Source organism: Microcaecilia unicolor, chromosome 2, assembly GCF_901765095.1.
Source record: "Microcaecilia unicolor chromosome 2, aMicUni1.1, whole genome shotgun sequence".
Taxonomy (NCBI): domain Eukaryota; kingdom Metazoa; phylum Chordata; class Amphibia; order Gymnophiona; family Siphonopidae; genus Microcaecilia; species Microcaecilia unicolor.
The window spans coordinates 158,446,651-158,472,297 of record NC_044032.1 but is presented as its reverse complement, the minus strand read 5'-3'; the positions used below and the strand labels follow the sequence as shown (position 1 = coordinate 158,472,297).

The 25,647-nt window shown below is 43.8% G+C and overlaps 1 protein-coding gene across 8 annotated transcripts in view; it reads right to left on the bottom strand.

The window, feature by feature from the left end:
• Positions 1-25,647, bottom strand: part of PPIP5K2 (diphosphoinositol pentakisphosphate kinase 2) — a 397,208-nt gene that overhangs the window by 309,417 nt on the left and 62,144 nt on the right. For 6 of the 8 annotated variants that reach the window (XM_030193432.1, XM_030193434.1, XM_030193437.1 and 3 more), the window contains 3 exons: positions 24,686-24,771; positions 10,873-10,956; positions 3,701-3,855 (listed from right to left, as the gene is read on the bottom strand). In XM_030193432.1, coding sequence (XP_030049292.1) covers positions 3,701-3,855; positions 10,873-10,956; positions 24,686-24,771 — 325 coding nt within the window. The remainder of the gene's footprint in view (positions 1-3,700; positions 3,856-10,872; positions 10,957-24,685; positions 24,772-25,647) is intronic. The other 2 variants (XM_030193435.1, XM_030193440.1) reach the window with 1 other exon arrangement.

Sequence of the window (25,647 nt, the reverse complement as noted above, 5' to 3'; positions counted from 1 at the left end):
TCAGAGTTTTGCAGCGTTCTATGGTTTAGAACCTTTAGATTGTAAGCTCTTTTGAGCAGGGACGATCCTTCCCCATGTTAAACTTGTACAGCGCTGCGTAACCCTGGCAGCGCTATAGAAATGCTAAGTAGTAGTAAAAAAAAACAAAGTCATGCTCGTACATCCAGCGGTTATGACTCATGGGGGGAGGGGGGGTCATGCAATTTGGAGGGGGGTTCTGTAGGATATTATAGTCTTGTGCTACTGCGCAGACTATGATGCTACTTACAGCAGTGTTGCAAGCAGCCTTGAGTTAAAATTGGAAAGGGAGTGAGGAATTGCAAAATAGTACTTCTGACCACACTGTTGACTACCCTTAAAGGCTACATTTATCATTCAGGCAAGAAGTCTTGAATTACACAGCATATTACTAGTGCTATCAACATAAATGCTATGGATAAAACACTACATTATCCACAAGTAGATGAATGCAAGTAACATATCTCATTCAATCTCCATAAAATACTTCATTTGTACTTATACAGTCAAACCCGCCTAATGTCACAATGGTTAGTATCACGCCCTGCATAACGTCACTGCATTTTTTGATCCCCGATTTGCACCCACTGTAACAAGGACTTACTCCACCTACTGTCACTTGTCACATATTCGTTAATGTCAACAATTTTAGCCACTTGATTTAAAATTAACTGCTTAGTGTCACAAAGTGACAATCTGTGCTGCTGAAACAGCCAATTAACAGTGACATGTTCATCTACACATGCACGTTAAAATGGCAACTAAGCGCAAACATGTTGATTTGGACAAACACAAAAATGGAAGTCATAAAAATGCTAGATAACCACTGTAAGCGCAAAGATATTGTAGAAAAGTTTGCTATTGACATTTCTACTCTGTCAAAACTAGATAACAAGCAGGACAAAATAAGGATTTTCATTTGTCACTAGCAGAAGCAAGCTTTAAGAACATGCAAACCAGCCTGCACTCGGAAGTTGAAGAGTCATTGTTAAAGTGGTTTAAACAGACCCATACTGCACAACTTCCAGTAAGTGGGCTGATGCTTACAGAGGTTTATGAACGTCTGGCTAAAGAGATGAGTTTCCCAAATGGAAATGTTCCAATGGATTCCTTGAACACTTAAAAAAAAACAAAAAAAAAAAACACCATAACATTGTGTTCATGGTTGCTGCTGGCAAGTGTGCTGGTGTCGAGCAGGAGTCAGTTAACAACTGGCTTTCCTGTTTGCCAAAAATAATGGAGGGCTACAGACCAGATGATGTGTTCAACATGGATGAAACTGGTATCTTTTACAAACTGTTACCACACCAAACACTGCTTCAAACAGAGAACTGTTTGTGGAAAAAGAGCAAAAGACCGCCTGATAGCCGCAATTTGCCGCAACATGTCCAGCACTGACAAGTGCCCACTGTTTATTATTGGAAAAATCACAAAATCCACGCTGTTTCAAAGCCTTAGGGTGACTTACAAGGAAAAACAAACGCACGCGGATGACGGGAGAACTGTGAAGATCAGGTGGATACATATGACAAAAAAAATGAAACAAAGGAAAAGCAAGTCCTGTTTGTGGAAATTGCCTTGCGCACACTGAATTCAGTAACCTAACTGCAACAAAGCTAGTCTTTCTGCCAACAAACACAACTAGTGTGATTCAACCTTGTAACCAAGGTATCATCTATGCATTCAAGCAACAATGCAGAAAGCAAATTGTGTGGTACATTCCACATGCAATGGAAAAGAAGCAAATCAGCAGACACTGATGTTAAAATTGCCATCACCTTCATGCATGCTGCATGGAATTCAGTTAGCCAGGCCACAATCCTCAACTGTTCACAAGGCGCAGTTTGATTCAACACATGCACCTGAAGATGCTGGTGACAAAATCAACGTTAATAAGCCTTTACCCATGCTGAATGATGAGGAGTGGTCTGCAATTTCAGATGGTTCAGTAACCTTTGAAGAATTTTTAACAGCTGATGATGAATTCATTACAACAGAACCAGTCCATCGAAGAAATCACAGCAAGTTGTTGTAAAAACAACAACTGTGCTCTGGAGGATGCAGAAAGTGTTGAAGATGACATGGATGAAACAACCTTTAAAGAAATGACCACTGTTACACTTGCTTAATCTGTGACTGCTTTAGAAACGGTATGTGCTTTTATTGGCAGTTTGACAGATATACAGGACTTCTTAATTGACAGTGCAAAATCACAATTTTTTTCCGCTGATCAGCATATTTGATTTGAATGCTACCTCCCTTTCATGTCCTGTATAATGTAGAGTGCATACAACTCGTTGAATAAATGCTCCGTCTTTTCTGCTTTTTGCGTACTGTAAACGTCAACTCCACTTAATGTCACATGATTTGAACGGTCCCTTGAATATGATATTAAGCAGGTTTGACTGTACTTAATGATTGCCAGCAATTCTAAAGAACATGGATTATAGTACAAGGATATTGCCTACACTCTGGAGGCAAAGAAATAGAATTTCTGTGATCAAACAAGCCATACTCCATTAACACAGGATAAAGCAATGCTAAAAATATTATGAAGGAGAAGGACATGTACAAGAACCCCTCCACCCACCAACCCAAAAAAACCACCACATGTGTATTTAAACCACTAAAGAAGAGTTCTGTCTATATCATGACCATATTGTGTTACTAGCCTGTTCATCACATCATGAACCACTCCTGCTCCAGACTATGACTTATGTCTATCCAATAAGAATTTCATCCACACTTTGAAAGAACAAAACCATGATACGTTATAAGTCTTCAGAAGTGCTATGTCCATTTAGAAGAGCCAGGCACTTAGCAAATAGATGGAATAAGCAAAATCCAACAGTGTACATTATTAAATTTTCTCATTAACCATGTTAGAACTATTAAATTCAGCAGATTTACAAATACATAAAAAGACAATTAAATACTCTAAACATGAGCGCTATTTTTCTATCTTCCTCATTGTAGGTCATCTATCTAACTGACAATTGCCACTTTAATGTTTAATTAACGACCTCACCTCAAATTAGATACAGTGGGACAAGAAAAAGTAGAAAGGCAACATAAGGTTCCCTTATGAAGAAAGGATTAACAATTTAAGGTGCTTCAGTTTGAATAAAAGATGGTTGAAATGAGATACAATAGCAGGTGCAAAATCTTGAGTGGGATCGAGGAATAATTTGCCCTTTATTCTTTCAAACAGTATTAAGACAAGGAAACACTATAAAACTTACAGGCAGTACACTGAAAATGAATCTCAGAAAAAATAACGTTTTCAACCAATGTATACCTAAACTGGGGAATTTGTTGCCAAACATGTGGTCAAGGCAGTTAGCATAGCTAGGTTTACAAAAGGTTTAGACAAGTTCCCAGAGGAAAAGTCTATAAACTATTATCAGCCATGTAGACTTGGGAAAACCACTGTTTATTTTGGTGTGGGAGCAACAAGGAATGCATCTAGTCTGAGATCCTGCCAGGACCTTTTGATCTGAATAGGTTGTGGGGGGGGGGGGGGGGGGGGGGGGTTTAACAGGACTTGATGTAACTTTGATGTGACCAAATATGGCCCAGGGGAATTCACTTGAGATAACTTATTTTCTGGTGCTCACTATGCAAGTATCAAGTAGTAGACCAGCATTTAGTATTAACCTGAACATCATACTGGCAATCTCACCTTCCTAAAGAGCCGCTGACTTCCACCTCCAGCAGAGGTTGGGTAATAAATATATACATTGTGGTCCTCTGCACAGACAGGTTTTTCTACAAATGGCTTTTGAAAGATTTCCCCATTCACTTCCACTTGATCCTCTCCTTCAATCAGATTACACTCTGTACAAAAAGCATAGCATATATTAGAATTACCTTTCATTTCTGCTTAAAGTCAGTAAAATCTTATAAATGGCCCTTATTTTAGTAACACCTTTGTGCAAATGCCAGAATTTAAACATCTGGAGAGGCATTTAAATGTTATTTTGGAACAGAGGCCATTCTCCAGTACTTTTAGATGGTAAGAGAGCATGAGCAGGGGCAGGCCTACAGTACAGAGGGGAATTTGCTATTTCTCATAAGGAATTCATGTCTCTATTAAAAAAATAAAAGTTGGTACAATACAACGCCAATTATCCAGGGGACAGTCCAGATATTCATAAAACCGGATAACTGGGAAAAAAAAATTTGGAATATCAAAATTGCTCAACAGAAGGATACAATACTTTCTGAAGCTATATAGAAAGAAGGCCCCATGAAGTTCCACTGAGTAGCACGAGCCTCATATTGATGCGCATGCACATATGACCACGCATTGCATGCAGGCACTCGCGATACAGTGGAGCTTCGCGGGGGTTTCCATCTATCCACCTCCTGTTTCGCATCCTTCTGGTGAGCAATTTTAATTTTTCAACTATCTGTGTGAAATCGAGACTGGAGTAGGGGGGAGGGGGTGATGCCAGTCCAGATAACTGGACATCCAGATGATCGGCATTCGGATAATCTGTGTCCTACTGTATTTACAACTGCCCCGAGGCACAAAACAAACCTACATATACAACCATGCCAGAAAAGAGAGTAGAAACAAACAACTGGTCTTCCAATGAAGCCCAATACGAGGTTTGCAGATGTTGATAAATGTATTTATAGACATATATGGTTGAGACCATAGGACCCAACTTTTCAAAATTATTGGGGGTGCTAAGCCCGATGGAAATAACCCCTTCCTGAACACATACAAGGAATTTTCTTAATATTGGGGGTGCTCAAGCACCCACAGAGCCAGCTCCTATGGTTGAGACCTGCGCTTCATATTGTTCTCTGCCACCAATGCTGTCTCCGCTATGCAGGTCTCAACCATTTGATCAATATGTGTCTATACGACATTCAGCCTCTGTGACATTTACTGTTTTATCTTGAGCTCTCTAATATCTACAGATTAAGATTGAATGACTCCTGATGCAAGTGTTTCCACTCTGAAACACGGCTAAGTGCTGAGTCTTGACACTTCAATGAAAACTGAGTCCATTCATAATCGGTGCTTTAAATAAATACACTTATCAATTGTTCATCCCTACTCTCTTTTCTGGCAATAATACCATTTTGATTAATCTAAGTTTGTCATCAAAGACATTACTGAATCTACATAAAGAATGTTTTTAATTGAAATTGTATATATTTTATGACGTGTGAAATATTGTACACGTCAAGAATGGTAGATTACACGGTAAAGATTTTTAGGAAGTAAATAAATAAATAATGTCTGAACTTCATTGATCATTTTTGCCAAATCAACTGCACTAGAGAATGAAGTTACTCACCTGTCCTCGGAGAACACCTGCTACAGCAGACCAAGCATTCACATGTGGGTAACATCATTCAATTGAGCCTGTTGAGCCTGGCGTAGATGCAGCCTAACCCATACAGCTCTAAAGGTTCTGGCAGCATCCCACAAAGCATGCGTGGGTACCTTCCCGCTCGATGCATAGCTTCAGGATGTTGATGTGAAGAGCTACCTCCTGAGCAGATCATGTCCCCTGGGTGTGAAGCCCATTCACATGAGTTCCCCATCCAAGGTTGGATGCATTTGTTGTCAATACTTTCTGAGGACATGGAATTTGAAATGGCAGTCCCACAGTCAAATTCGGCCAAACTGTCCATCAGAGTAGGGAAAGAACTAGCTCTGAAGAGACCCGGATGACATACAGCAGGTTCCCTGCTGCCTGAGACCACTTGGAAGCTAGAGTCCATTGGGCCCCTCTCAAATGAAGTGAGCCATGGGAGTGACATGAACTGTGGAGGCCAATTGTCTTAGTAATCTCAGCATCTGCCAAGCTGCATCCTACTTACTGCTGCAGATCTGCGAGGTGAACACAATTGAGGCATCTGCCCTCACTTGTGGCAGGAAAGCCTGAGCTGCACTGTATCGAGCAAGGCTCCTATGTATTCCAATAGCTGTACTGGGTATAGGTGGGAATTGGGGTAGTTTATCAAAAACCCCAGTAGCTCCAGCACCAGAATAGTTCTCTGCATGGACTCCTGTACCCCCCCTCCTTTGATGTGTTCTTGACTATCCAATTGTCTATGTAGGGAATCAAACTCCAAGTCTGCATTGTGATGCTGGGACTGCTGCTAGCCACTTTGTAAAGATCCTGAAAGCTCACCCGAGGTCAAAAGGCAGAATCCGATACTGGTGTTTCTCTACTTTAAATCTGAGATAATTCCCGTGATAGGGAAGCATCAAAATGTGGGTATAGGTATCCTTTAAGTTTAGAGAGCATAACCAATCTTTTTCCTGAAACATGAGGAGGAGAAGGGTACGCAGGAAAATCATCCTGAATTTTTCTTTGACTAGGAATTTGTTCAGGGCCCTTAGGTCTAAGATGGGACAGAAGCTCCTCATCTTCTTGGGCACAAGAAGTATCTGGAATAGAATACCTTCCTTTCTTCCCCTGGTGGAATGGGTTTGACTGCATTGACCTGGAGAAGGGCAGAGATTTCCTCTACAAGTGTCTGTTTGTGCTGAGAGATGTTGAATGATGCTCTCGCTCAGCAATTTAGTGGTTTCTGCGGAGTGTGTAATCAAGGCGGACAATTTGAAGAACCCACCAGTCGGAGGTTACAAGGGGCTACCCTTTGATAGAAAAAATACAGCCTTCCCACAACGGGTAGACCATCCAGAATGGTTACTTGGATTGCAGCTATGCTTTCCTGGAGCCAGTCAAAAGCTCATCCTTTGTTTTAACTGAGTAGCCGTCTGAGGCTTTTGGGTACATGGCTGATGTGGCTGAAACCACTGGTGCGTGCAGGAAGGCAGTGGAAACCTACAGCTTTCAGATTAGTAGCACCTCCATTTAGGCCCACTCAAGAACTTTCTAGTACAGGAGAATGCAGCTGTAGGGTACCGAGAGAGGAACTGGTTAGTGTCAGTATGCTTAATGAGGTCAGTGACCTTCACCTTGTCCCTCAAAAGATTGTCACCTTGGAAAGGTACGTCCAACAATCTCTCTTGACCCGTAGGTTCCAGGTCAGAGACATAGCCATGAGAGTCTATGCATCCCCACCCATTGCAAAGAACCTGGACACTATCAAAAATGTCATATGTGGCCCTGGCCAGATATGTTTTATACTCATAAAAAGAAAGTTTGGAAAAGAGATGGCTGAGAAGAGATATGATTGAGGTCTACGAAATCCTGTGTGGTGCAGAATGAATAGAAGTCAATCAATTTTTTACTCTTTAAAAAAGTACAAAGACCAGGGGCTGAAGTTACATGGAAATACTTTTAAAACAAATAGGAGGACATATTTTTTCACTCAAACAATAGTTAAGCTCTGCAACTCACTGCAAGAGGATGTGATAACAGCAGTTAGCATATCTGGGTTTAAAAAAGGTTTTGACAAGTTCCTGGAGGAAAAGTCCATAGTCTGCTATTGAGACAGACATGAGGAAGCATGGAATGTTGTACTATTTGGGGTTTCTGCCAGGTACTCGTGACCTGAATTGGCCTATGTTGGAAACAGGATACTGGGCTAGATGCACCACTGGTCTGACTCAGTATGGCTATTGTTATGCTTTTTGACCAACTGGTGAAGGGTACTAAGAGCTAGATCTTCAAATGGATTAAAGTATAGAGCTGGTACATCTGGATACGAGCAATGAGTATCGAGGCCTGATAAAAGTTTCCTCCTAAATGAGTCCAGGGTCCAGGCCTCTACCTGGGGGAGCCGAGGCATGAGTCCTGGTAACTATGGCCCATTTTGAGGCTGGATTTAACTACCAAGGAGCGATGAGGCAGTTATGCCTTTTGAATCTGGGAGCCTTTTCAATATGGATATTGTGTATCCACCTTCTTCGCATGACTTGCACTGAGAAGGGAGATTCCCAATTCTTCATCGGTGCATCCTTCAGTATAGAGTGTAGCAGAACTGTGACCTCTTCCTTGAGAGAAGATGCATTGTCAAAGATAGATAGCATTTCAGCCCTGGACCCCTCCTCCTCTGTCTCAAACTTAAATGGGATGGCAGTAGCCATCCTTTGCAAAACCGGTGAAAGACTATCAGGTGGGGATTTATAACTCTCTAGTGGAGATGAGGGGTCAGAATGGATACCATATGACTCCTCCTCTGAGAAGTAATGTGGATCCTCCTCCAATTCTCAAGAATGGTCCAGTTCAGTGCCTGCCCCAGCTCAATGGGTCCTGGCCCATGCCCCAAAAGGTGCCAAGGTACAGCCCTACCCTCAGACTATGGGGAAGCTTTCTCTCCCCATGCCAAGAGTGGTACCACATGTGTTGATGTTGACAACTGGCGAGGTGTCGGTGAACACTGCTCCTTACGAAGGAGATGAGGCTCAGCTGCAGCAAGCACCCTCAATGCCTAAGCAGTATGCAGCTGGAACATCTGCACCAGCTCTTCCCTGAGCATGGCCCAGTACCATTCATCAAAGATAGGCATCGGCAAAAGCAGAAGAGCCAGATCAGGAACAGACTAGGAAACAATCTGTGTCGAAATGGAAGCTGGGACCTGGCTGTCTGGAAATGGATGCATTGGTACCACCACTAAATAGGGGATGCGGTCCAATTTGCATTGACATTTCTCGAGTGCCAGTGATGCCAATGCCCCGGGAGCTCCCGACAACATGCTTCAAAGGGGACTGATGCTTCTTAGACTACCCTTGATGCTCAGCAGTGCAATCTCTCGGTGCCAATGAGAATGGTGTCAAATCTGTGCCCATCCTCAGTGTCGGGTGTGATGGTGACTGGTTCCTGGGCCTACTAACCGTGCCCAATGCCGAGGGAGATGAGGCCTCCTCGATGCTGGTGCACTCCCAATGGTAGCAGAAGTTTGGGCAGTCATCTAGGTCGATGCTTCCGGTGCTGATGTCAATGGACTGGCCTTCAAAGAGCCAAAAGGTTTCTCCTGCTGGACCTGGCACACTCTCTGTTTGCAAATGCAGCTAAAGACACAGAGAACAAGAATTAGCTTCACGGTCAGGTCCTAGGCACCCAATGCACCAATTCTGCGGGTCTGTGATAGCAATCACCCGATTACATCAGGGGTCTTCTTCGACATCAAAAAAAGTATTGCGGCTAAAATAAAATCCTCAATTTCGAGTTCAAAAAGGGGATAGACTCAAATTGAGGCTGGTGCTCTGGCCTAAGCGGGTCTAAAGAGCCACAAAAAAAAAAAAAAGAAAGAAAGAAAACCATAAGGGCCAAAAAAAAACCCCACACAAACTGAAAAATACAGGGAAGGTAACTAAAAGAAAAATATGTGAGGCAAATGAAAGAAATTTAAGTACCCACATGGGAAGGCACTCTAAAAACAAAAGAGCCACTGAGGGGAGACCAACAAAACGCGACCTCCTAGCTCTGCAAGAAAAAAAAAAAAGACTCAGGGACTCGTGCATGTGCGGTGGGATGCTACCAGAACTTTCTTAAAGCTATACGCGCTAGGCAGCGTCTGCACTAGGCATATCATGAAGCCCAGTGACCAACCATGAGGTTGGAGAACTCTGTCAAGTCAGTCTACTAATTGGTTTTATTCTCTGGCGACATAAATGACTTGGAGGGATATGTGATTGAAAATTGTGAAGCCTCGTATTCTTGCTACTTCTCAAGCTGGGCAAAAAAGAAAGACTCCACCCTTCCTTGTTTGTGGACACAGAACACTAGCATTCAAATTCCATGAATGTGCACAAATACTTAAGGTGGAGAATATTGCTCTCAGTTCCAGGTGATTAATGGGAAAATGTTTCTCCACTCTTGACCAGAGCACATGATGTTGGGAAAGAGAAGGTGAGCTCCCTATCTGTCACTAAAAGCATCAATAGTGAGTAAGTATGTTGCTGACGTGTGAAAGGGAGTTCTTTAAATAGATTGGATTCTGCAATCTACTGGTGGAATGCAGCTTGTGGTTGAACAGAAACACTAGACAGTTTGATTCCAATGAAACCTCAGGTTGAACTGCAGTTGTCTCTTATTGAAAGGGAAAGAGGACTACATACACAGTGGAAGTTGTATGACACAGCATTTCTGGGTAGGCTCTGGTTATAGACTCAAGAAGAGGGTTGGACTGCCTGAAATTTGTGTATGGACTGGTGTAGTCTCTCTAGTGGAAGAAAAAAAATTCACCTGACTGCATCTAGATGAGACCAGATAAAGGACAGCTTCTTTGTTGGGACCAGATTAGATACATCTGAGAAACCCCCAAAGACTGAAGGAGGTCTGCTAGTGGAGCTTAAAGCAGCCAATCATCCAGGTAAGTTGTCATGACTATCAGGAATTTGGTAAACATCCCGGAAGCTGATAAAGTCCAAAATGTAGGATCCTGAATTGACAGTGGGTCATATGCATGGCAAAATAAATGTATTTCTTGTGATTTTGATGGATTGGATGCGAGTGTAAGCATCCATAAGGTCTACCTAGCACAGCCTGTTCCCTTGTTCACATAGGAAAGAACAGTGGATAGGATTTTCCTTTTGAACTTCTCTTTGGAGACAAAGATTCAGATGTTTGACTTTTTCAGAATGAGAAAGTATCCAAATAAGCACCTGATTTGTCTTTGAATGCAACTGGCTCCATTCCTTCGATTTAAAGAACAAAGTTGACCACAAAGTTGCACTTGCAACTGCAAGGCTGGGCCCACCTGATGGACTTTATTTAGTAAAAGCGCAGATATCCTAACTTGGTCAACAACCAGGACTCTGCTGTTATGCTGGTCCTTGCATTGAAAATAACTGAACCTGACCCCTAACAGATAGACAAGGTTCAGGTTGGAGAAACATTTGGCATTGTCCATTTATTTCAGTCAAAATGAAGAAGACTGTTTAGACTGAGCTGAGTGAGTTGCTTGACCTACCTTCTATTTCTCTGTTGTAGTCTACCATAAGCTTGTTGATAGATCTGCTGGGATTGTCTGGCAAATAGAATGATGCTCCTTTTCCTAAAGGAAAAATGTATTCTTTACTGTGTAGTATTCGTACATCTAGAACAGTGGTTCTGAACCTTCTTTACACTGTGATACACCTAACAGAAAATGCCCATGTCCTTCACACACTGCATACTACAGTCCAGAACTTATCTTAAAAACAAAGCTTAACAAAAGCCTGCCTAAGGGATAATCCTGCCCTTGAGTGGATGGAATTGAACAGGTGACTACTTCATAGGTGTGAAATGTTTGACTGTGTTTGCAAAAGGTAAGCAACTGGGTTCAATATATTTGTAGTAACGGACTGTCTGTACTTCTCTATAGGTAAGAGAAAGTGGGTTGAATGTATGGGTGAAAGCATATGCACCAACTTTTAAACAAAAATTACCACCGCCACACCCCCCCCCCCCCCCCCCACCAAGTACAATGAAGGAATTTGCTCAATATGAGTGTTCTCATCACCCGTACAGCTGGCACCTATGGGTGGAGGGTAAGTTGCAAATGGAGACTGTAGATATGAAAGTGTCTAAAAAGAATGTAGTTTGGATCTCTGTGTGTGTATGCAAATGCCTAAATGTTGGCACAAATGATATTGCAAGGTAATCCTCTCAATGTATCAAAAGTAACTCTGGGAAAGAAAGTGAAGCAATCAGGTGTGTGGGTGGCATTCTCATCAATTCTCCCTGTCGAAGATAAAGGCCAAGGCAGAGAAACTCAAATCCTGGAGGTGACTATGGCTTCCTGACCACAGGGATGTTTTTCCAAAGGCTGCTGAGCAGAGATGTATCCATCTATCAAAGAAGGGAAGAAGTGTCTTCAGCAGCAGACTGGCTCACCTTCTGAAGAGGGCTTTACATTAGAATTGTTGGGGCTGGGTGATCAAACCCTCAGGCAAGTAAAACAGAGGTACAGAGGTATTTAATGCTTTACTTGCCTGAGGGCTTTGATCAAATACCTCTACACAAAGGGAAAAAGGGGGCAATGTCTGGAAAGCAGTATATACTAGTACCCGTAGTATGGGAAATAAGGTTTTGGATCGAGGCTGTGATTAAAGAGGCTGATTTGGATTTAGTGGCGGACACGGAGATATGGTTCACAGAGAACCATGACTGGGATATAGTTAAACAGGGCTATAATCTAGTACATAAGTAATGCCATACTGGGAAAAGACCAAGGGTCCATCGAGCCCAGCATCCTGTCCACGACAGCGGCCAATCCAGGCCAAGGGCACCTGGCAAGCTTCCCAAACGTACAAACATTCTATACATGTTATTCCTGGAATTTTGGAGTTTTCCAAGTCCGTTTAGTAGCGGTTTATGGACTTGTCCTTTAGGAAACCGTCCAACCCCTTTTTAAACTCTGCTAAGCTAACCGCCTTCACCACTTTCTCCGGCAACGAATTCCAGAGTTTAATTACACGTTGGGTGAAGAAAACTTTTCTCCGATTTGTTTTAAATTTACTACACTGTAGTTTCATCGCATGCCCCCTAGTCCTAGTATTTTTGGAAAGCGTGAACAGACGCTTCACATCCACCTGTTCCACTCCACTCATTATTTTATATACCTCTATCATGTCTCCCCTCAGCCGTCTCTTCTCCAAGCTGTATAGCCCTAGCCTCCTTAGTCTTTCTTCATAGGAAAGTCGTCCCATCCCCGCTATCATTTTAGTCGCCCTTCGCTGCACCTTTTCCAATTCTACTATATCTTTCTTGAGATGCGGCGACCAGAACTGAACACAATACTCAAGGTGCGGTCGCACCATGGCGCGATACAACGGCATTATAACATCCTCACACCTGTTTTCCATACCTTTCCTAATAATACCCAACATTCTATTCGCTTTCTTAGCCGCAGCAGCACACTGAGCAGAAGGTTTCAGTGTGTTATTGACGACGACACCCAGATCCCTTTCTTGGTCCGTAACACCTAACGTGGAACCTTGCATGACGTAGCTATAATTCGGGTTCTTTTTTCCCACATGCATCACCTTGCACTTGCTCACATTAAACATCATCTGCCATTTAGCCGCTCAGTCTCCCAGTCTCGTAAGGTCCTCTTGTAATTTTTCACAATCCTGTCGCAATTTAACGACTTTGAATAACTTTGTGTCATCAGCAAATTTAATTACCTCGCTAGTTACTCCCATCTCTAAATCATTTATAAATATATTAAAAAGCAGCAGTCCTAGCACGGACCCCTGAGGAACCCCACTAACTACCCTTCTCCATTGTGAATACTGCCCATTTAACCCCACTCTCTGTTTCCTATCCTTCAACCAGTTTTTAATCCACAATAGGACATTTCCTCCTATCCCATGACCCTCCAATTTCCTCTGTAGCCTTTCATGAGGTACCTTGTCAAACGCCTTTTGAAAATGCAGATACACAATATCAACCGACTCCCCTTTGTCCACATGTTTGTTCACTCCTTCAAAGAATTGAAGTAAATTGGTCAGGCAAGATTTCCCCACACAAAAGCCATGCTGACTTGGTCTCAGTAATCCATGTCCTCGGATGTGCTCTGTAATTTTGTTTTTAATAATAGCCTCTACCATTTTCCCCAGCACCGACGTCAGACTCACCGGTCTATAATTTCCCGGATCTCCCCTGGAGCCTTTTTAAAAAATGGGCGTTACATTGGCCACCCTCCAGTCTTCCGGTACCATGCTCGATTTTAAGGATAAGTTGCATATCACTAGCAGTAGCTCCGCAAGCTCGTTTTTCAGTTCTATCTGTACTCTAGGATGAATACCATCCGGTCCAGGAGATTTGCTACTCTTCAGTTTGCCGAACTGCCCCATTACGTCCTCCAGGTTTACCGTGAAGTCAGTAAGTTTCTCCGACTCGTCCGCTTGAAATACCATTTCCGACACCGGTATCCCACTCAAATCTTCCTCGGTGAAGACCGAAGCAAAGAATTCATTCAGTCTCTCCGCTACGTCTTTGTCTTCCTTGATCGCCCCTTTTACCCCTCGGTCATCCAGCGGCCCAACCGATTCTTTTGCCGGCTTCCTGCTTTTAATATACCGAAAAAATTTTTACTATGTTTTTTTGCCTCTAATGCTATCTTTTTTTCATACTCCCTCTTGGCCTTCTTAATCTGCGCCTTGCATTTGCTTTGACACTCCTTATGCTGTTTCTTGTTATTTTCAGACGGTTCCTTCTTCCATTTTCTGAAGGCGTTTCTTTTAGCCCTAATAGCTTCCTTCACCTCACTTTTCAACCAGGCCGGGTGTCTTTTGGACTTCCGTCTTCCTTTTCTAATTCGCGGAATATGTATGGCCTGTATATCACACCAATCACATCTGTTCAAGAAAGACAGGATAGGAAGAAAGGGAGGGAGATTTGCATTATATGTTAAAGATAATATTAAAACCACACAATTGCAGGATCTACACGGTAAAGAGGCCAACCTGAAAACAGAGAACGGAAAAAGTTATTTACATTGGTGTGATATACAGGCCTCCTTCACAGACAGAAGAAATGGACAGAGATTTAATCAAAGACATTCAAAATGTAGCTGTGAAAGTGGAAGTACTACCAATAGGTAATTTTAATTGACCAGATGATGATTGGGGTATTCCAATTGTGGGGTCTTCTAGAAGTAGGAAGATCTTGGATTCTGTACAGGGAGAGTAATTCCAGCAGTTGGTAATGGAACACATGTGGGATGGAGCCATACTGGACTTTGTGCTTAGAAATAGAGCGAGTGTTTGATGATATAGTGGGTGATCATCTGGCATCCAGTGTTCAGTGGATGGTGTGGTTTAATATTAACACAGGTGTGGAGAAGGTTGATTAAGCTGGGAGAGGCTCTGGACCCCCGCAGACAATGGGGAAAAGGAGAGAGAAGGTGCGGGAGAATCCCTCAACCTCCACAAGGACCCAACTCCACCACCAGACGACTTTGGATCAGTTTGGGTTAGTGCCAGGACCCAGGCAAGCCTCTTCTCCTGCTGTCGGAGCCGGCGCGTCAGCGCTGGTCAGCAGTGTCGATGGGGTTTCCTTGAGCCCCGTCCAACGTGCAGCTCCCCCCCAGCCAGGAAGGGACAGCATGCAGTCAAGTCCTGCAGCTCAGGCTCCGAATGTAGGGGACCTGAATGTGCAGGGAGGGAACTTGCCCGCGCTGGGAGAAACGGCTAGGAGCACCAGGCTGGAAAAACAACTAGCAATACAAACATTGCCATCGCAGATAGTGAGTACTCTGAAACAGTCTATTGATGCTCCCCTTCCTATTTTTTCTTCGGGGACTATAGCAAAACCAGCCATAGTGACAACGGAGTCACTCTGGGACCTGACATTTAACATTCAATCTTCTTTAAAGTACTGATAACTAAAAACACAAGTGAAATTAGGGTATTGTCTGAAGCAGCCATTATCCAGGCACAGGTCACTGCTCAACAATCCTCTGAATTGAAACTTTTGGAGGAGAAAATCCAAAAAGTAGAATCTGTGGGACAAGTCTCATTTAAAGAAAGAAACTTTACCTTTCAATGTTTAGAATACTTAGAAAAATCAATCTAGGAGGCTTAATTTGAGGCTGACGAATTTTCCTAGATCACCTTTAATTACACCTATAGAGATGGTTAAAAAATATTTGGTTGAAATACTAGGTATGGCTGGGGATTCTCTGTCTCCTATAACTTGGGTGCAGTGGCGTTCCCAGGGGGGCTGACACCCGGGGCGGATCGCCGATGCGCCCCGCCCCCCGGGAGCTGCGCCCCCACCCCCCCCCGGTGAAAGAACCCCCGATCCCCCGGGCGAAAGAACCCCCCAGGTGCACGCCGCTGGGGGGGGTGCCGCGCGCCTGCCGGCTCTTCTTGTTCATGCTCCCTCTGCCCCGGAACAGGAAGTACCCCCCCCCCCCCCCTTGGTACGCCACTGCTTGGGTGCAGTATTTACAAAGTAATGTAAAATCTTTGCCTGGAACTTCTCAAACCCAAGTAGGAGATGCTATGAACCTCACATCTTTCTTGGAATCCTCATTAGAGGTAACTCAGAGAACTACTGTGGTTTCCTTTGCCCTAGAGATGGATCGAGATGACGTACTGAGACTTTCCTTTCGTCATTTGGACTCTCTATTCTTGGGATCTAAAATAAGAATTTATCCAGATTTGTCTAGAGAAACACAGAAAAGGCGTAAAGCCTTTTTGGTTCTGCGCCCGAGGACTTTGGCATCAGGTGCAAATTTTGTACTTAAATTTCCTTCTAAATGCCGTATATTATTTCAGTCTAAACAATTTCAATTCTTTGACCCCCAAGCAGTTAGAAGACTTTTTGTTTTCTAAAGAAGAGGTTAATGTTATTGTCTAGACACAGATTTACACTATAAAACAGCTTGGAGTGGGCTACCCCGGTAGCATTAATCTACTAATTACTTTCCAGATACAATGTTAAGTATTATTATTTTTCCTTTCTTGGATCTAATTTACCAAATGTATAGTGGGCAAAAGTGTTGAATATATTTCAGTTATGAATAACTTTGAATATTTCGTTATGTGGCATTTCCAATTTCTTGTATATTATTGCTTAATGAGTTGTATAATATATATAATTTAATAAAAAAATAATGGAAGCAAAACGGGAGACAGTATGGAACCCTGTGGCACCCTACAGTCCAGTGCCCAAGGTAATGTGCTGTTGCTAAACAGAATTGACTGCTGTCTATCTGACAGATAAGACTAGAACCAAGTAAATACTGTGCCACTGATAACTATTTCTGCCAGTCTTGTAAGCATATGATCCATGGTGTCGAAGGCTGCCGAGAAATCGAGCAGCACTAGTATTGAGGAAGAACACCTGTCACGATTTCTGTGCAGATCAAGAAAAGACACAAGAACTGTCTCTGTTCCATACCCAGGTCTGAAGCTAGATTGACATAGATCTAACCAATTACTTTCAATTAGCCAGTCGTTGGGTTGATTGCAGACTATCCTTTCTATATGTTTTGCAAGGAAAGAATGTTAGAGGCTGGTCGGTAGTTTTCGAGTTTGTCCTAGTCCAGTGAGCTCATTTTCAGTAGGGGGGCACACCACAGCTCTTTTTAGTGTTGTTCGCAGATGCCCTTCCATAACAGAGGAGTTAACAATTTTAATACCCCCTTCATGAGGCCTGTGGTTGCTCGTTGTGCAATCTTTACTGGGCAGGGATCAAGAGGGCAGGTTGTAGGCCGTAGACCTTTCAGGATATTTTCAAGATTTTCCTCTGTGACTTGGTTAAATGATCCCCAGATGGCTGTGCATGTCGGGGAAGAGGGAGTGTTCTCTTCATTAGCTAGTAGGAGCATTGATGGGACTGTCTGTTACGTCTGGGAAAGTGAGCCCTTGTGCCCTGGCTGAGCACGGCGAAGATGGAGCAGCACCGCACTCAGTCAGGCAGCCAGACAGCCCCTAGCTTCACCTGGGAAGCGACCGCCATTCCCCGGGAGTTGAGCCCCCAGGTGCAGGCGGCCACCAGGACTTCCGAAACCAGCGGGGTGAACGGCCACCAACCAGACAGGCGGGAAAGCTGACACAGTCCAGGAACCAGGGAGGCAGCAACACAGCAGAGTGGTCAAGAGTCAGTCCAAAGTCCGGGCAGGCAGCAATACAGCAGAGTAGTAAGGAGTCAGTCCAAAGTCTGGGCAGGCAGCAAAACAGCAGAGTAGACAGAAAACAATCCATGGGTCAAAACACAGGAACACAGGATCAAAAGCTAACCAGCAGTAGAACACAGACGAGGACCACAACCTCTACAGCAATAGAAGCCGAAGCGTGAAAGGACTGGTGGCAGGGCTTTAAATAGTGCAAGAATTAGGCTCAAACATGTGCAGCTGTTCCACGATGACTGGCTCCTTCAGAGGAGATGTCCTACGCCCAAATATGGGCTTCCTTCCTGAAGCCACCCAACTCCAAGATGGCTGCCACAACCTAAGACGCACAACTCCAAGATGGCCGCCACATCCTCGAATGCCCATACCCTGCGCAAGCAGGGTGTACACCTGGAGGAGTGTAACAGAGTGTAGCATGTCTGTAGGTCCTGATTGAGACCTTTCATTTTGTTGGCAAAGAGGGGCATAATCGAACGCGAATGCCCATCTCCATGAGCACCTAGGAGGGCGGATATGCGAAGGGGCGGGACAGACCGTATTTTCGAAAAAGATGGGCGTCCATCTTTTGTTTCGATAATACGGTTTGTGCAGGGCAAATGCATCGGATTTGGGTGGATTTGAGCTGGGTGGTATCGGTTTTCAGCGATAATGGAAACCGAAGGCGCCCAGTTCAAAAACAAACAAATCCAAGGCATTTGGTCATGGGAGGGGCCAGGATTCGCAGTGCACTGGTCCCCCTGACATGCCAGGACACCAACCGGGCACCCTAGGGAGCACTTGTAAAAAGTAAAATTTAAAAAAAAAAAATTTAATGAATCTGATACAGATGGTCCTCTTCCCACAATGGCTGTATCTGTTACAGACATTACCAATCCGACTGACAAGCAAAGACTTGAAAAATATACATAAGTCTTTCAGTAAATTCTGCTGGGCGGGGAAGAAACCTAAACTGCGATATAAATACATGATAGGAGGATGGAGACGGGGTGGTATGGGGATACCGGATTTGTCTTTATATAATCAGGCTTGCCTGGCCCGACACTTAGGGGACTGGTTCACACAAACTTGCATTTACACCCCCATAAAAATGGAAAGGGAATTCTTTGCTCCATATGAACTTTTTTCGTTATTACATCTTACACGTAAGCAACTCCCACTTTGCCTGAGGAAAAGTGTGATGCTACAGTCCATTCGAGAGGCATGGAAGGGACTAACACAGGCAGTGGGGGGGAGTCCCTCGACTTCAGATCAGCTGACTCTCAGGGGGAATCCAGCTTTCCTACCAGGCCTAGATAACCCAACGTTCTTGGAGTGGGAGCGGATGGGAATAACCAAGATTGAACACCTATTAAGTGAAGAGGGGAATTTAATAGGGTACGAGGAACTACAGTCTCGGATCGGGGTGGCTTGGGGGGCTAGGTTTGCGTATGTCCAAGTTAAGCATTACATTTCAGCATTAGATCCAGACCTGCTACGGCAACGATTGGGAAGCAAACTACAAGATTTTTTCGGGGAAATGGAAGCCACGGGACTGTCAGTGTCAGCGCTCTATAGAGCTTTGATTAGGCGCAAGCCCCCTAAAAACTTTACAGAAATCAAGCAAAAATGGGAACAGGAATCGGGGACAACATTAACGGGATGGAATGTGGGGCTTACATTGCAGGGAATCCCAGCCATCACCCAGGACGAGAGACTCCGGGAAAGTGGGTATAGAGTTGTTCTACGGGCCTATATGTCGGGTCAACAACTGGCTCATGTAGATTTTCTGCAAGGGGCCACATGTGTTAAGTGCGGCCATTACCCACACACATTATATCATGCCTTCTGGGCATGCCCCGGAGTGAAGGCTTTCTGGGGGGAGATTACTAAATTCTTAACTCAAATATTGGGGACCCCTGTGATAGGATCCTGGGAACACTTTGTGCTGAACACGCAAGGGGCATTTGGTAGGTGTTCCAAGACAGCTCGGATCCTGAGCCGTAAAATGTGCTTGGTGGCCCAGAAAAGCATCTTACAATACTGGACGGTACCGGAGGTGCCAGCCTACTGGCATTGGAGAAATCAAGTACATTTGTTGGCTACTTGGGAAGCCAGGGGGGCTAAGGGGTCCCCGAAGAGCTTAGCACGGTTTACACAGATTTGGGGCCCCTATTTACAGACATTGAGTTCTAAGGGGCGAAGCTTGCTTCTGAATAAAGGGTAAGAGGATACTATAAGGAATCCCAGAGAGCGCCCAAACGATATATATATGGCTTCACTAGGGGGGGAGGGGGGGGTGCCCTAGGACTATCAGAGTCCAAGCCCTGGGGCACGAGAGGGAGGGGCGGGGGGAGGGGGGAGGGTGTGGGGGGGGGGGGGGATGAAAAGGGAAACAGAAAAATTGATGACAGACTTAAGCACTAGCCTTTTGTTAAGTATGTTATGTTGTGGCCATGTTATTAAGGCCAGATGTGGAATATGTCTAACTCTGATTGTCATCAATAAAAATGTTGAAAACTAAAAAAAAAATTTAAAATGGCTCCCAGGTGCATAGCTCCCTTCCCTTGGGTGCTGAGCCCCCCAAATCCCCCCCAAAATCCACTGCCCACAACTCTTACCATAGCATTTATGGCTGAAGGGGGGCACCTACATGTGGGTACAGTGGGTTTTGGGGGCGGTTTGGAGCGCTCCCATTTAGCAGCACAAGTGTAACAGGTAGGGGGGTGGGATAGGCCTGGGTCCACCTGCCTGAAGTCCACTGCACTCACTAACAACTGCTCCAGGGACCTGCATACTGCTGTCATGGAGCTGGGTATGACATTTGAGGCTGGCATACAGGCTGGCAAAAAAAGTTTTTAAAAGGTCTTTTTTTTGGTGGGAGGGGGGTTAGTGACCACTGGGGGAGTCAGGGGAGGTCATCCCCAATTCCCTCCAGTGGTCATCTGGGCAGCTGGGGCACTTTTTGGGGACTTGTTCGTGAGAAAAAAGGATCCAAAAAAAGTGACCCAAATTCTCGCTTCTGGCGCCCTTTTTTTTTTTTTCCATTATCGGCCGAGCGCGCTCATCTCTCCTTGGCCAATAAACATGCCCCAGTCCCGCCTTCACCACACCTCCGCCACGCCCCCGTCAACTTTGTTCATTCCCGCGACAGAGTGCAGATGGAGGCGCCCAAAATCGGCTTTCGATTATACCAATTATCTCCCGATTTGGGTCGAAATATGGGCATCTTTCTCTTTCAAAAATAAGCTGGAAAGTAAGTTGCAAAATCGTTGCTGGTTAGTTGTGACTGGGAAGGCTGGTTCTGTTGTAAGGTTTGCAGCAGGCTGTTTACTATTTTAAACTAGTCATTGAGCCCGTAAAAACGGGCTAGTAAAGGAAGGGGGGGTGGTTGAAAGGCCCCCCCCCCCCCCCCGGAGTCCCCTCCGCCACCCCTCCACCCGGGCCGGGTACCTGGCTTCACTATTCAAACCACCGGAACGCAGCACACAGCTCATCTGAGCTGCCATCGGCCTTCCTGCTTCTCTGCGTGTGTCCCGCCCTCGCCGACGTTACGTCACATCTGAGCTGCCATCGGCCTTCCTGCTTCTCTGCGTGTGTTCCGCCCTCATGTGACGTAACGTTGGCGAGGGCGGGACACAGGCAGGTAAGGAAGGCCAACGGCAGCTCAGATGAGCTGTGTGCTGTGTTCCGGCAGTTTGAATAGTGAAGCCAAGTACCCGGGCCGGGTGGAGGGTGGGTGGTGGCGGCGGTGAATTTGGGTGGGTGGGTGGGGAGCGCTAGCGGCAACCCTGGGGGGGGGGAGCGATGGCAACAGCGGTTCCCTCACTCGCAGGTGCGCAGGTTCCCTCTCTGTCACGCCCCCGTCATCACGTATTGACGCGGGGGCGGGACAGAGAGGGTCTCTACTGCGCATTTGCGAGTGAGTACGCCTCTTGCCATTTATATGTTTGATAGCTGCATGGTTGAATTTGCAGCTTGTTCTATAAGTTGAGAAAAATATTATTTTTTGACTGTTGTTACGGTCTGGCGGTACATTGCCATGTGTTTCTTAAAGTTGAGCCTGTCTTCATCTAGATGAGATTTTCTCCATCTTCTTTCAAGTTGATGTCCATGACGCTTAAGGATCCGCAGCTCTGGGAAGAACCATGGAGAGCATTTGTTTGTGGAGTATAGGACCTTCTTTAGAGGGGTCGTTATTTTCTAATGCCATTGTTAAACATGCATTCTAGATATCAACCTGTTCTGACAAGGTCATCATCTTTTCACCCACATGGGGATAGAACAAGGCCTTCAGGACGTTTTCAGCAGTCAAGATTTCTCATGTCTCAGATTTCCTTCCAAACTTTGATTGGGCCCATCTGTTTATGTAGTCCTTAATAGAAAATTTGATTAGGAAATGATTAGGATTAATTGTACTAATACAGCTTCCTCTATCAATTGGAAGTATTACAGCCTTTTCAAACATGCTGGGGTAAATCCTGATTGGAGGCTTGAATGAATTATGCTAAGTATATTTGGAAACAAGTTCCACATAAGTTATGGCACTAAAATAGTACTAAAAACAAAAGATGCTCAATAAAGCTAACAGAATAGGTAGCATTATTAAACTGATTGGAGGTATTAATTTTTTTTTCACTCAATGCATAATTGAGCTGTGGAATTTGTGACCGCCCATGTCGGGTCTTTGGCTTTAAAGATTTCTACACTGTTCCTAGCTGAGATAATATTTAACCATCTCTCTGACCTCATGTGCAACTTTCTTTAAATCAATCACCTTACTTTCTAACTCTTCCTACTTCCTTACCTATATGTTACATCTTTGCTTATACCCTTCACTATCAATTAAAATGCTCTATTACATATTGTGTTGACATTGTAAATAGTACACCATGCCACACTTTGTATTGTTTTTGAATATTTTTACTGCTGTAATTGCCTATTGCTCATGTTTGATCTATTCTTACTGTACACTGCCTTGAGTTAATTGCTCCAAAAATGTGGTAAATAAATCCTAATAAATAAATAAATAAAGGTATTTTGAAGGGATTAGATAGAGGATGGAAGAGGTGACATGTACTTGGAAAATCAGCTGGATCAAGTCTTGTTCTTTTAAAAAGATTAAATTTTGACCAATGACTAAATAAACATGGTGAATTATTAAGGTCAATTTAGCCTAGAACATTTATTACATTAGCTATAGATACAGGAAATGTAGCCTGTAGATTCCTGACCATTTCAAAGAAAAAGTCAGCCAATTGATTGGATGTAACCAAAACAGACTGGGCCTGCCTGGCCTAAAATGTTCTAATCAGAGTAAAATGCTTTAGACAGACAATTAGTGGAGGAGAAATGGACTCAATAAAATTTATTTTTATCTTGTCACGGTTGTGACTGTATCCCATGCCTACACTCACCTCGCCTCCTGGTGACCAGGCCCTATGGCTGCTGTGGACTGTATTCTTCCTGTTTCCCAAACATGTTCCAGAGTTCATTCCAGTCCCATTCTGATGTTCCAGCATTCCAGACTTGCTTTGGGGTTCCTGCAGCCAAGCCTCACTTTGGTGCTCTTGCAACCAAGCCTCGCCCTGGTGTTCCTGCTGCCAAGCCTTGCTATGGTGTTCTTGCAGCCAAGCCGTGCTCTGGTATTTTTGCTGCCAAGCCTCACTCTTACTTGTGACCTTATCTGTAATTGCCTTTATTAAGCACCTGGGAACTTTCAGGCTTGCCTTTGCAACATAGGTCTTCAGATGAGTTTTCGTCTGTGTGTGTTTGTTGCAGTTCCAGCCCTGTTAGTTCTCGTCTTGCCAGTCTTCAACTTCTACTCCAACCCTGCTTGTTCCAGCTCTGCAAGCCTTCAGCTTCCGTTCTAATCCTGCTTATGCCTGCCCTGTTTGTCTTCAGCTTCAGTTCCTCCACTGTTTATTCCAACCCTGTCTGCTTTTAGCTTCCATTCCAGCCCCGCCTATCTACAGCTTCAGCTACAGTCTGGTTGATCAAGTCCTGCTTATTCCAGCCCTGCTCATCTACAGCTTCAGTCTGGTTGTTCCAGTCCTGCTTATTCCAGCTGTGCCTATCTACAGTTTCAGCTCCAGTCTGGTTTTTCCAGTCCTGCTTATTCCAGCCCTGCTCATCTACAGCTTCAGTTCCCATCCTGCTAGTTCCGGTCCTGCTTGTACCAGCCTGTCTGTGTTCAGCCTCGCTTACTGTTTGGGTGGTTCACCTGCTGCTGCCGGTCACTGGCAGTGGCCCAAGGGCTCACTACTCCGGACTCCGTGACAGTCCGTGGCACTTGTTTAACTTCTCTTAAATAATGATTAGTGCAATCTAAATATCTCCATTTAGATGAATTGGATCTCTTTGCTCTCCATATCCTTCCCGTTTTTCTGGCTTGTCTTTTCAGCAGAGACAGACTCACATGGTACCAGGCTTGGTTTTTCTTCCTATTATTTTTCAATATTGATACGGATATATGTGAATCTAACATTTGGGCTAAGATAGTGTCCCATAATGCCACTTCTTCAGAAAGGCATAAAGTAAAAAATTCAGTGGGAAATATACAAACAGCTAGTAATTTCTCAGGATCAATTTCACGTAATAGACAAAAATAGCCCTAAAATAAAGTCCGGACCAGGATCTCAGGCCTAAGAGGGCCGGCAGAGCCACGCCAAAACAAAAGAAAGAGACCAAAATATACTAGGGTACAACTAAAAAAAGGGAAATGAAAAAGGAATTAAACAGAAGGCACACCTACAGGAAAAACCTGCAAACACGTCTCAGGATAGCACAAGATGAAAAGTGGGCCGTGCTGAGGAAAACCAAAAATAACTGTGACTGCTCTACTCAGCAGTAAACAAAGGACTACTGAGGTCTCAAATACATAAAATGAGACCTCCGCTAAAACAGCTTAAGATGGATTATTTTACTACAACAGTAGCCCATATTGACAACTCCCCCCCCCCAACATAAGTATCAAGGTGCTATGTTAACATAACAGGTGTGCACTATTTACATATGCTAATTTCTATGTTAACTGGTTAACATATTTTTACTAAATAAAAGATGGTCCCAGTTTCTTTGCTCATAGTACCAGACACAGTGATCAGATCTAACCAAACATGCCTAATTCAGCAGTGAAGAACAACAGAAGAATACAAAGTGAAAGTCAGAGTTAATTTACCTTCAGGTTTATTTGGATCACGATTTAGAATTGCATAACGTGGAAGTAAAATTCCTTCATCTTTCAGAATTCGATAAACTTCTCTCCTGAAAGTATATTATGCATTTCTATATTATATAGTCAAGTTTTCACAAATGCTCACACATCAATAAGAATGAACAGTTCATGCATTTCTTTAAAATGGTGGACCTACCTATTACTTTTATATGAGCCAATTAGTACTAATAATTGATCCCTTACAAACAATTATTGGCATTAACTGGCAAACATTTGGATTTAGGTGTGCATCTTGCTACGCGCTATTCTATAAAGATGCTTGCGTAAATCCTTTAGCTTACAACTGGAAAATGGGTGTCTATTTACTGAAGTGTGGAAGATTTTGTAATTACCATATGTTAACTCCCAAATTAATAAACAAACTGAAAAACTTCTGCATTACATAATGAAGGCATTCCCCACATCTTTCCATACAATTAAGAGAACATGGATTTAGTGAAGGGAAATCTTGCCTCACCATTCTATTACATTTCTTTGAAGGGGTGAACAAACATGTGGATAAAGGCGAGCTGGTTGATATTGTGTATCTGGATTTTCAAAAGGCGTTTGACAAAGAGGCATATTTTCAAATATTCAAACTTTTCAAAAAAGTTTCTATGGAACTTTGGAAGGCTAAGTGCTTTGAAAATAAGCCCCAAAGTATCTCATGAAAGACTCCACAAGAAATTGGAGAGTCATTGGATAAGAAGTAGTGTTCTATTGTGGATTAAAAACTGGTTAAAGGATAGAAAACAGAGAGTAGGGTTAAATGGTCAGTATTCTCAATGGAGAAGGGTAGATAGCGGGGTTCCACAGGGGTCTGTGCTGGGACCGCTGCTTTTTCACATATTTATAAATGATCTAGAGATGGGAGTAACTAGCGAGGTAATTAAAATTGATAACACAAAGTTATTGAAAGTTCTTAA